This window comes from Sinohyriopsis cumingii, chromosome 4 (genome assembly GCF_028554795.1).
Source record: "Sinohyriopsis cumingii isolate HCF-2022 chromosome 4, ASM2855479v2, whole genome shotgun sequence".
Classification (NCBI taxonomy): Eukaryota; Metazoa; Mollusca; class Bivalvia; order Unionida; family Unionidae; genus Sinohyriopsis; species Sinohyriopsis cumingii.
The window spans coordinates 17,104,007-17,117,309 of NC_142964.1; the positions used below are offsets into that span (position 1 = coordinate 17,104,007).

General features: G+C 35.3%; 1 protein-coding gene across 1 annotated transcript in view; it reads left to right on the forward strand.

The window, feature by feature from the left end:
- Positions 1-13,303, forward strand: part of LOC149800689 (organic cation transporter protein-like) — a 70,954-nt gene that overhangs the window by 22,653 nt on the left and 34,998 nt on the right. Inside the window, exons 4-5 of the mRNA XM_089954725.1 lie at positions 5,856-6,052; positions 12,309-12,857. Of these exons, the coding sequence (XP_089810851.1) occupies positions 5,856-6,052; positions 12,309-12,857 (746 nt within the window). The remainder of the gene's footprint in view (positions 1-5,855; positions 6,053-12,308; positions 12,858-13,303) is intronic.

The window sequence follows — 13,303 nt, forward strand, 5'->3', positions numbered from 1 at the left end:
GCTTCAAGTACATGTACTTAAATTGGCCTAGATTTTGGTCAGTCTGTTCCCATCTTATTGAGGCTTCCAAGGGGATGGGGCTGTTCACAGGGAAATGAAAACATGTCATCAAGTTGATTTAAACAGTACTTTTAGTTACAGAAGTCATCATGAAAAATACATAAAAGCAAACAAGAGATATGTGGCTGATATGATTAATGAAGGCATAATATTGTATTCATTGACACATGCTAAATAAAATTAAAAAGGAAACTGTCACATCACAAAAAACTTGTTTTAATCACCGATCACTTTGGAAAATGCAAGAATTGATCAGATTTCATTGCTTTTATTTAAGTCGCCACAAGAGGCCAACTTTATAGGACCAAACAAAAGCCTGTTTTTTTTCTCTGACCATGACATTAAAGCCTGGCATCAGGGTCAACTAATTGTTGAATAAAGTACAGGTCAGAGATGGCTGCTTGCCGACATAAATGATTAGGCGGGGAAAATTGAAGCCTGTCGGCTAATTGTTGAACAAAGTATGGGTCGGAACTGGCAGCTTGTCGACATAAATGATTAGAAAACAAAGGATTTGTTCAAGCTGGGACCAATGACTTCTGTCAACATGTACGTTTATTTTTTATCTCGACGTCGACATAAGCAAGACAGTTCTGGTAGTAATAGTAGACCAAGGGACCGGGACTTTGCTTTTTTGTTGACATAAGTGATGTTGATATAAGTGGGTAGGACTGTACTCAGTTTAAATTTGAGAGGATTTATTTAAATTATTCGTTGGAATTACAAAGTGCTAATTAATAATTCAGACAGATCACTATTTTGGGTTTATTGTGAATTCATTTAAAGACATTTTGGATTTTATCCTTGTTATACATCAAGACTGTTAGTACATCAACACCATTCCAGGCTATTGGTACATCAGCACATTTAAGATAGGAATTTGTTCGGAACACTACTAGAATTCAATCAGAATACTTTGTTTTTTTTATATTTGTAATAGTACTTTTAGAACTGTTTGGGATTCAATTCACAATACTGTTAGTGCTTTTTAAATTTTCACTTTGTATTTTTGGGAAATAAATTAGTTGCTAAATTTTACAAAACCTTGTTGGGACCAAGATGGCTGAGTGGTCTAAAGTGCTCACCTTTGCCGATCACTGCCATCTCATCTCTATCTACATGGGTTCGAGTCTTGGGCTTGGCCAGTGTGGATATGTGAAAAAGCTTCTGGTAGCTTTCCATGGGCTGTTGGTTTTTACCAGTGTTTTCCTGTGGTTCTTCCTCCACCACTTATACTGGCCACCATATACATGTATTGCTTATCTTGCCTTGAGAAATGGCATTAAACCCCAAAACAGGGGCACAGAGTGGCCGAGTGGTCTAAAGCACTCACCACTGTGGATCACTGCCATCTCACCTCTGTCTGTGGGTTTGAGTCTCGGATTCGGCCAATGTGGGTACATGAGAAATCTTGCCAGTAGCTTCTCATGGGTCAATGGTTCTTTTGGGGGTTTTCCTGGGTTCTCCCTTTACCGTTTATACTGGCCACCATGTATAGCCTATCTTGTGCTGAAAAGAGGCATTAAACCCTACAACAACAACAACAAACCCCAAAACAACAACAACAAACTTCATAGATTTTCACTCTTTTCTATTAGTTTACGACAATAGTCATAATAAAACAAGGTCCCAGATCAAGCTACTGTACTAATGATGTGTTTATTATATTAAATTATAGACCCATAATAATTATTTCATAATAAAAGACAAATTTTGTATGCTGCTGTTCTTTTACTTTCATTCTGTCCATCTGCTTCCCTCTCTGCCATATTTCTGCCATGTAAGCAGTTTTGAAACATACCAAACGTTTGCTCCCTTCAAATAACTGTTGTATTGATAGTTCATCAAATGCAGGGTTCAGATCAGGATAGTTGCCTCTATGAAGAGTTGAAATGATGGGTGTATAGTGAGTCTGAAAGTAGCCTCTGTGAAATGATGTGTGTATAATATGTGATAGTAGCCTCTATGAAAAGTTGAAATAATGGGTGTTTAATAAGTGATAGTAGCCTGTATGAGGAGTTGAAAAGATGGGTGTATAATACATGATAGTTGCCTGTATGAGGAGTTGAAATGATGGGTGTATAATATGTGATAGTAGCCTGTATGAGGAGTTGAAATAATGGGTGTTTAATAAGTGATAGTAGCCTGTATGAGGAGTTGAAATGATGGGTATATAATACGTGATAGTAGCCTGTATAAGGAGTTGAAATAATTGGTGTTTACTAAGTGAATGTAGCCTGTATGAGGAGTTGAAATGATGAGTGTTTAATACGTGATAGTAGCCTGTATGAGGAGTTGAAATGATGGGTGTATAATATGTGATAGTAGCCTGTATGAGGAGTTGAAATAATGGGTGTTTGATAAGTGATAGTAGCCTGTATGAGGAGTTGAAATGATGGGTGTATAATATGTGATAGTAGCCTGTATGAGGAGTTGAAATGATGGTGTTTAATACGTGATAGTAGCCTGTATGAGGAGTTGAAAGAATGTATGTATAATACGTAATAGTAGCATGTATGAGGATTTGAAATGATGGGTGTTTAATACGTGATAGTAGCCTGTAAGAGGAGTTGAAATGATGTGTGTATAATATGTGATAGTAGCCTGTATGAGAAGTTGATATGATGGGTGTATAATACATGATAGTTGTCTGTATGAGGAGTTGAAAGAATGTATGTATAATACGTAATAGTAGCATGTATGAGGAGTTGAAATGATGGGTGTATAATACATGATAGTAGCCTGTATGAGGAGTTGAAATGATGGGTGTTTAATACATGAATGTAGCCTCTATGAGGAGTTGAAATGATGGGTGCTTAATAAGTGATAGTAGCCTGTATGAGGAGTTGAAATAATGGGTGTTTAATACATGAATGTAGCCTCTATGAGGAGTTGAGCTGATGTGTGTATAATACGTGAATGTAGCCTGTATGAGGAGTTGAAATGATGGGTGTATAATATGTGAATGTAGCCTGTATGAGGAGTTGAAATAATGGGTGTTTAATAAGTGATAGTAGCCTGTATGAGGAGTTGAAATGATGGGTGTTTAATACGTGATAGTAGCCTGTATGAGGAGTTGAAAGAATGTATGTATAATACATAATAGTAGCATGTATGAGGAGTTGAAATGATGGGTGTTTAATATGTGATAGTAGCCTGTATGAGAAGTTGATATGATGGGTGTTTAATATGTGATAGTAGCCTGTAAGAGGAGTTGAAATGATGTGTGTATAATATGTGATAGTAGCCTGTATGAGAAGTTGATATGATGGGTGTATAATACATGATAGTTGCCTGTATGAGGAGTTGAAAGAATGTATGTATAATACGTAATAGTAGCCTGTATGAGGAGTTGAAATGATGGGTGCTTAATAAGTGATAGTAGCCTGTATGAGGAGTTGAAATAATGGGTGTTTAATACATGAATGTAGCCTCTATGAGGAGTTGAGCTGATGTGTGTATAATACGTGAATGTAGCCTGTATGAGGAGTTGAAATGATGGGTGTATAATATGTGATAGTAGCCTGTATGAGGAGTTGAAATAATGGGTGTTTAATAAGTGATAGTAGCCTGTATGAGGAGTTGAAATGATTGGTGTTTAATACATGAATGTAGCCTGTATGAGGAGTTGAAAGAATGTGTGTATAATACGTGATAGTAGCCTGTATGAGGAGTTGAAATGATGGGTGTATAATACGTGATAGTAGCCTGCATGAAATGATGTGTGTATAATATGTGATAGTAGCCTCTATGAAAAGTTGAAATGATGAGTGTATAATACGTGATAGTTGCCTGTATGAGGAGTTGAAATGATCTGTGTATAATATGTGATAGTAGCCTCTATGAAATGACGTGTATATAATTTGTGATAGTAGCCTCTATGAAAAGTTGAAATGATGTGTGTATAATATGTGATAGTAGCCTGTATGAGAAGTTGAAATGATGGGTGTTTAATACGTGAAAGTAGCCTGTATGAGAAGTTGCAATGATGGGTGTTTAATACATGATAGTAGCCTGTATGAGAAGTTGAAATGATGGGTGTTTAATAAGTGAAAGTAGCCTGTATGAGAAGTTGTAATGATGGGTGTATAATACATGATAGTAGCCTGTATGAGAAGTTGAAATGATTGGTGTTTAATAAGTGATAGTAGCCTGTATGAGGAGTTGTAATGATGGGTGTATAATATGTGATAGTAGTCTGTATGAGGAGTTGTAATGATGGGTGTATAATACGTGATAGTAGCCTCAATGAGGAGTTGTAATGATGGGTGTATAATATGTGATAGTAGCCTGTATGAGAAGTTGAAATGATGGGTGTTTAATAAGTGAAAGTAGCCAGTATGAGGAGTTGTAATGATGGGTGTATAATACATGATAGTAGCCTGTATGAGAAGTTGAAATGATGGGTGTTTAATAAGTGATAGTAGCCTGTATGAGGAGTTGTAATGATGGGTGTATAATATGTGATAGTAGTCTGTATGAGGAGTTGTAACGATGGGTGTATAATACGTGATAGTAGCCTCTATGAGGAGTTGTAATGATGGGTGTATAATATGTGATAGTAGCCTGTATGAGAAGTTGAAATGATGGGTGTTTAATAAGTGAAAGTAGCCTGTATGAGGAGTTGTAATGATGGGTGTATAATACATGATAGTAGCCTGTATGAGAAGTTGAAATGATGGGTGTTTAATAAGTGATAGTAGCCTGTATGAGGAGTTGTAATGATGGGTGTATAATATGTGATAGTAGTCTGTATGAGGAGTTGTAATGATGGGTGTATAATACGTGATAGTAGCCTCTATGAGGAGTTGTAATGATTGGTGTTTAATATGTGAATGTAGCCTGTATGAGAAGTTGTAATGATTGGTGTTTAATATGTGAATGTAGCCTGTATGAGGAGTTGTAATGATGGGTGTATAATATGTGATAGTAGTCTGTATGAGGAGTTTTAATGATGGGTGTATAATACGTGATAGTAGCCTCTATGAGGAGTTGTAATGATTGGTGTTTAATACGTGATAGTAGCCTCTATGAGGAGTTGTAATGATTGGTGTTTAATATGTGAATGTAGCCTGTATGAGAAGTTGAAATGATGGGTGTTTAATACATGATAGTAGCCTGTATGAGAAGTTGAAATGATGGGTGTTTAATACATGAATGTAGCCTCTATAAGGAGTTGAAATGATGGGTGTTTAATAAGTGATAGTAGTCTGTATGAGGAGTTGTAATGATGGGTGTATAATACGTGATAGTAGCCTCTATGAGGAGTTGTAATGATTGGTGTTTAATATGTGAATGTAGCCTGTATGAAAAGTTGAAATGATGGGTGTTTAATACGTGAAAGTAGCCTGTATGAGGAGTTGAAATGATGGGTGTATAATACATGATAGTAGCCTGTATGAGAAGTTGAAATGATGGGTGTTTAATAAGTGAAAGTAGCCTGTATGAGAAGTTGAAATGATGGGTGTTTAATAAGTGAAAGTAGCCTGTATGAGAAGTTGAAATGATGTGTGTATAATTTGTGATAGTAGTCTGTATGAGGAGTTGTAATGATGGGTGTATAATACGTAATAGTAGCCTCTATGAGGAGTTGTAATGATGGGTGTATAATACGTGTACATATCCAGATTTTGCAGTTTTTAAATGTACAATGTAAAGGTAAAGAAAAAATCAAAAGATGCTCGTCAGTCATTTACAGTAAAGACTTTTTCCCATAAGTCTGCTCTCACTTTAAGAAGGCAAAATTACACAGTCTGTTTATCATCAGAGAAATATTGTAATTTTTTTTTCTTCAGGCAGTTAACCTTGCAGCTTTTGTAATGATCACAGAATGGTTTCCCTCTACCAGTCGGACCCAGCCATCCATATTTGTCAACATATTCTGGTCACTAGGCATAATGTCACTAGCCTTGTTTGGCTATCTTCTCAGGAACTGGAGATATCTGGAGATACTGGTCTCTGTGCCAAATGCTGTTTTGGCATTCATTTGTCTGTAAGACTATTTTACTAATTTTTCTGTTCCTTTTGTCCTGCCAACATTGGCAGTTATTTAATACAAGTCCCTTGCTATTTAACTTTGTGGTACAAGCTTTCGAGCTTGGATCATATTTATATATATATCATGACAAGTGTTGTATCATGGTACATTGCATTAGAGTGTAAGTTATCAATTTATAGGCAGGTAAAAAGTACTAACGCTGGTAAGGCTATCCAGAAGTTGATGAGTCACTTGCAAAGTATTATAAGAAAACCAACGTCATAGGAAGAAAGTGGCTCAAGAATATTAATAAATGACACCTGTTGAAAAGCGTTGTACTGTACTCTCAAATGGAAAGTACTGCTGCCAGTATTGCTGGAAAAGGTCAGTATATCATTGTGATCTGCAGAAAATCCATCAAAATGATTGGTCACAAAGGCTTGGTGCTTGTGGTGACATAGTCCTGTTTTTGGCTCATAAAAAGAAACGGGATGCAGAATTTGGTGGATTTATCAGGTCAATTAAGTTCCAATAAGTATGCACCATGAATTAAGTCACAATGCCAGTATGCACTGTGAATTAAGTTCCATTATTATATGCTCTGTGCACTGTGAAGTCCTAATACCAGTATGCACAATGAATTAAGTTCCATTATTATATGCTCTTTTTTTTTCCGTTAACTTTACATTGTCAGAATCGTTAAGTATTTTAAGTTATTGTACTCAGGTGCACTTCATATTGCACTCGCCTGTGACCAATAGTGTATTAGGAACTACTTCATAAACAAATCATGTACACTCACTTAATAGGCGCTTTACATTTTGGTTGATTAAATTTGTTTTTGAATGAACTAAAGCATATGTTTTGTGGACTGCCACATTCCAGCTGCTTTGCCATATTCTTCGTTAACTTTTTTGATACAATGTTTCGGATTTAGGCTAGCTATAGACACCAGACAGGGTCCTTACAAATAACATGCAAGTGTCAAGGCATAAACTGTCTTCTTTAGCTGGTAATAAGAATGGCAAAAAAATATACTTACAGTTTTACATCCTGAATTTATCCAGTACTCAAATTGTACTTTCTTAGTTCTGCAAATCTGAATTACATGAGCCATGTCATGGGTTCTCAAGCTTGATTACACATTTCAAAATTGTACTGTAATTTCGACTATATTCCGAGTGCAATTACATCCTCCTTTCTGCACTCAAAATGAAATAAACATTATATTCCATAAAATCTTTTTGATAATTGCAATTGAAAGACTTCATTTTTTTCCCACATTATGATTTCAAACATTCAATGACAGAACAGAAACACACTTGCAGATGTCAACACGCTGTGGAAATCCGATGTACTTCATGTAGAATTGGCACAGATAAATCCAGTTCGTGATCACGAAATTTTGTAGAATCGAACAAAATACCGAAATCTATTCATTCTAGATCAAATGGAAAAATTGTTGCAATGTGCATTCATTCACAATATGACTCCAAATTTCAGTTTTAAGTAGACCAAAATGCCACTTTCTTTCAAAAGTTATATCTAGCACACAACCAATTTCAACTTTATCTGGGCAGAGTTATGTGTGCATTTATAATGTGTAATGATGAATCTGCGCTTGTGTATTTAGTTTGGAATACAGCATAACTTCAGTTACTTTGTTTCTTGTAGTGTATTTTTGTTCATATAATTAAGCCTTTCTTAGAATAAGAAAATGAGCATATAGTAAAAAGGTTACTGCATTTGTATGGGAAAATATGAACTTGTTTTGTCGGATGCATATACTGCACTCCCAAGGTTGTGCAGTTTTTCCATTTAAAAAACTCATTCATATTTTCCCATACAAATGCAGTAACCTATAAATACCAGTGAATTAGGTATGTTCCGATACCAGTATGCACAAAAACTATTCAAAGGATTGGAATTCGGTGAACTACCATATGTACTTGCTTATAAGTTGAGTCCCATTTCAAACAACATAGATCCTTATCTGCCATAAGATAGTGCACCTGCAGGTTAGGGTCTATGCTGTTTGCTCTACTGATTACTCCTAACAAACTGAAACAGACCCAGATCTGCCAGTGCATTATGCAATGGCTGTTATGGGTCTGTGCAGTTTGCAGTTGGACTCGACTTATAAATGAGTATTGATGGTAATTGATGTAAGGGTGTTATTTAATGTGGGGGGTGTTATTTAATATAGGGGTGTTATTTAATGTAGGGGTGTTATTTGATGTAGGAGTGTTATTTAATGTAGGGGCATTATGTGATGTAGGGGTGTTATTTAATGTAGGGGCATTATCTGATGTAGGAGTGTTATTTAATGTAGGGGCATTATCTGATGTAGTGGTGTTATTTAATGTAGGGATGTTATTTGATGTAGGAGTGTTATTTAATATAGGGGCATTATTTGATGTAGGGGTGTTATTTAATGTAGGGATGTTATTTGATGTAGGGGTGTTATTTGATGTAGGTCTATTATTTAATGTAGGGGTGTTATTTAATGTAGGGGTGTTAACCACTCCGATGGCCTAGTGGTTAGAGCATCTGGCTCAGATGCAGGAGGTCGTGGGTTCGATCCCTGACCGAGTCATACCAAAGACTTACAAAAATGGTACTAACAGCTGTCTCGCTTGGCGCTCAGCATTAAGAGGTTAGTGTTAGGACTAGTTGGCTTGGTGGCAGGATAATGTGAATGGGTGGGACATCATGCTACATGTCTGCGGCATGATGCTGCAGTGCTAGACATCACTATAAGCTGCCACACTGCAGACATCGTAGTGATATGACTGAAAAATTGTTAAAGCTACATTAAAGATCCAAATCACACACACACATGTAGGGGTTTTATTTGATGTAAGGGGGTTATTTTGATGGAAGGGTGTTATTTAATGTAGAGCATTGTGTTGTTTTGGTCATGAAAACTGGACAAGTGTTTAAAGAAAACTGCAAATATTGTCATCTTGGAACATGTAGTTCCCATGAGGAACAAGAATAAATTTGTGATGGTGTTAGGAGCATTCTTGCTATACAATAGTGGGACCATGGGTGGCAATTAATGGTAGTATGACTAGCAATAAATATATCCAGATATTGGTTAGTCATTTTTTGTATGTTCTCATGGAACAGTTCCAACGAGAGATACTTGTTTCAGGACGGCAAATGCCCCACCCAGGAGTCGTTGAGGACTTGTCAGCTATTGGTACTCTATGGCCTAGCAGAGGGTTACCAGAATTTAACACAGGAAACAACAGATGAAATTGCAGCAGTCATTGAAATTGTAATTCAGAATCTTTTAATATGTGCTCTGCAAGTAATGTTTCCTGCCATTTTTTGTAAAATCAGATTTCTTAGATCTACTTTAGAGCTGATACCCTAATGATTAGAAAGTGAAAAGGTCAAGAGTCACTGGAATGCAAATTGTTTTTATTTTGATTTGTGAAAGATAAAGTTTCTGTTTGAAAATCGCATCAGACTTGATCGATATGCTATTGTTAAGAATGGGTTTGTTCCCTGTGACCATTTTTGATTGCATACCTTAAGGTGAAGCACATTGTGTTATGATACTGTACATATGGCTGTCCATCTGTCTGTCCATCTGTTCCCTTTTTTATTTCCACACTATAGTTTGATATCTATTACAAGTAACTTCCATTTTGGACAAGGAAAAAAGCCACATAGGTCAAAAGGTCACAGATATCAGGGTCACAGGAATTAAATGAATGACAGCAGTTTCCAGACAATAAATTGACTTTTATACCAGATATTATGATTATGCTTTATAAATGGTGTGTCAAAAGGTCAGTCAAGGTCATAGTGACTGGTAAATGGTTTCTGAAGGATATTCAGAATTGTTTATTCCAGCCAAACTTTGTGGATGGCTTGTATTTGAGATTAGGAATATGCATCTTTGTTTTGGTTTTCCATGGTCAAGGTCAAACTGAACTTTTTAAATGATTTGTTGCATTTAAAATTAAAAAATAAGTAAAATAGTACTTGACAAAGGACTCAAAAGTTCTTTACGATAATGATTATATACTTCCAACAATTGACTACTGTTTAGCAATATGGGGAAATTGTACTAGTTCCCAAATGGCTGATTCCAGATGTCCCCACTGATGAATCATCATCAGATATGTTCACAGAATTAAAATGGTTAAGAATAGATGAGAGAACAAATTTTATGAAAGTAGTTCTGGTGTTTAAATGTATCACAGGAGATGTACCAGAGTACATGACAAAGTTATTCAACAGAAAAAAGTACCTTCTCCTTATAATTTAAGATTGAAGTTTTACAACAGTTTAGAAGTTCTGAAACCTTGCATTGTACAATTCAAAGGAAGTATACAGTATTCAGGGGCTAAAATATGGAATTTGCTTCAGGGTCATATTCAATCTGTGGATTCAGTTAAATCCTTTAAAAAAAATACAGATGCAGTATTTCAAACCCACATATTAATGAACTAGAGAAATACAAGATTGAGTTCTGGGATTTATTATAATGCTACCCTTCCAATTTATCACTTGTTTGTTTACATCTTTTATAAAGTATTTAAAAATGTCTTGTATATATAAATTCAGAGTATGAACATCTCTCTTCTTCTGTACCTAATGTTGTTTTATGAAAAAGTATAATGCTGATGTAAACTTTACCATATGCCATATTTTCACAGAATAGCCTAGAGGTATGTCTAAAGAGAAGTGATCATTAACTGCAATGTATATAAAAAAAAGATCTTGCTGAAAGTCCTTTCCTAAACAGTTATTGGAGAGATGAAACAAAACTATATATGCAGTTAAATCCTACTTTCATAATTATTTTTTTATGTATTTGTAGATGTGCTTACTGATAAATAGTATTTTTTTATGAGAGAAACATTTATCTTTGTTTCTTTGCAAAGGGCCCCAAGAGAGATTTCTTATATTTAACTAGATTTGTAATATTTAACTAAGATACCCTCTTTAATTAGTATTATTATTATTTGACATCTATTGATATTGAAATCGAAAGATCAAGTATCCAACCAATGAATGATTTTATATTTAAGAAATATAATAATCCCATTTACCACATGACATTACTATTTATGGTATTCTTGTTGCATAATTTGGAAGTATTTATAAACGGACTATGTGGTAATGTTTTCTTTCTCTTTTAGCCCCTGGGTGATTTTATGGGTTCCAAATGTCCGTTTCATAGAATTTCTGGACATTTTATTGCGTAAATATCTAAGAACTAGTTGCTCCTGAACAAAAGCAGTGCCACTTGAACAACCAATATTGCCACCTCATCAGCCGTCTTGAAAATCTTTTGCTACTCCTCATCAGTGGGTGGTTCTATTGGCATGGGTTTTTACTGAATGACTTCCTTTGTTGTCTAGTTGGACCGAAATAAAATGTGCCTATTTGATGTCCAATATGACCACCGTGATAGCCATCATGGAGATCATGTTATTGTAGCAAAAGCTTTAAACAGTCATATAAACAGGGAGCTTTTACCAAAAGACATCTTAATAATATATAGTCGGCCCTGTAAAAAATGTTGCTAATCATGTATCTAATATGGTTGCCACAATAGCCATCTTAAAAATCTTGTTATCACTTACTCCTACTCCTGAATGGATGAATGATGTCCATGTGGTCCTGAATGAAAAGCTGCTAATCTGACATCCACTATTGCCACCACTGCAGCCAGTATAAAAATCCCAGGACAGAACACTTGTAACAGGGGAGGCAGTTAATGAACAAGTACAATCAAGTCTTGTATTTATTGAATTAATAAATTTTCACTTGTCCAGCATACATATATTAAATGAGTTGTTTATTGCATGGTTTACTTAAGCTAAAATAAATATCCTGAACAACTGATTCCAAGCATATAATGCTGGAAAATTTATTTATTGTAGAAATTAATAAATCCATTGTATGAGTGCATGTGATAATATGTCTGAATTTCTTGAACAAACAATAAACAATTAATGATATCTGTAACTCCTGTTAGTTTTCTAAATGACACCACATTTCGATGCTTTAGGGATCATTGGGCCCCTCTCTTTTCCAATTCTGGAATGAACTCCACACAACACAGGTGGTTTCAACACTCAGGGGTTGAAAAAGAAAAAATGTCCTGGAATTTATGAAATTCTTTTAACACAGCAAAGTCATTTTCTTCAAGGTACTTTTGTTTATTTTATTTTGTTCCTTTTTTGGTAGGAATATGTTTGTCAAATAAGATTTTTCATCTCGTGTATCTCATCTGTAATTTCAGATGTTTACCTGAGTCTATTTCCTGGTTAATAGCCAAACGAAAGTTACAGGAGGCAGAAAAGGTGATAAAGAGGGTGGCTAAATTCAACAAGAAACCTATACCAGACCTATTGTTTATAGATACAGAATCAGCTACAAGAACTATGTCAAATGTTGACAAGCTTGGAAGTCATCATAATTCCACAGTGGAGTCTCTAGCACTAGATCATGACTGCATAAAAACATTACATTCAGTGTTGGCATGTGACAAAAACCATGTAGAGTCTGTCATAGAAAAAGAACAAAACAGTGAATCGGAGGTTGTTACAACAGATGCCCAGAGCTGTACGCAAAAAGAGCCTTTCTTGGCAAAGGATGAAAATTGTACAGAAACTCAGGCAGTAAATGGTGACCAAAAAGCTGTACAATTACATCAATTGACTGACTCAGGAGCAGACAGCTATTCTAATACAGACAAGTCATCTCCAGCAAATGAAACAGAATATACAGTATTAGATTTGTTTAGGACTCCAAAAATCCACAGATACTCTTTAATCATGTTTTACCTAATGTGAGTACATATAAATAGAGAGAAACATACTTTTATTTCAAACTTATTTATGTGTGTGTGTGTGTATATATATATATATACATATATATATATGCACGCACACACACACAGAGTGAGATGTACAGCCCCAGGAAACCCTTGTATATATTGATATTGTACATGCATGTCAATGATAGTATTTTGATCAATTGCAAAACGGTGCTGTTGGATATTTATAGTTGTAAATTTTACTGTTTTGTATTTAATATCAAATCTGAAAAATCAAATAATTTAAAAACCCTTCTCTGCAAACAAGCTCAGGATGGCAAATGACAGGTGTCAGTTGCAATTGGTTTCTAATTAGTTTTGCACTTTCAGCAACAGGCAGATTAAAGTATATACGGCCATGCACATGTATGCCTACTCTCAAGCATCAAACTGAATTTCAGTTGGAAATTGACAGCATT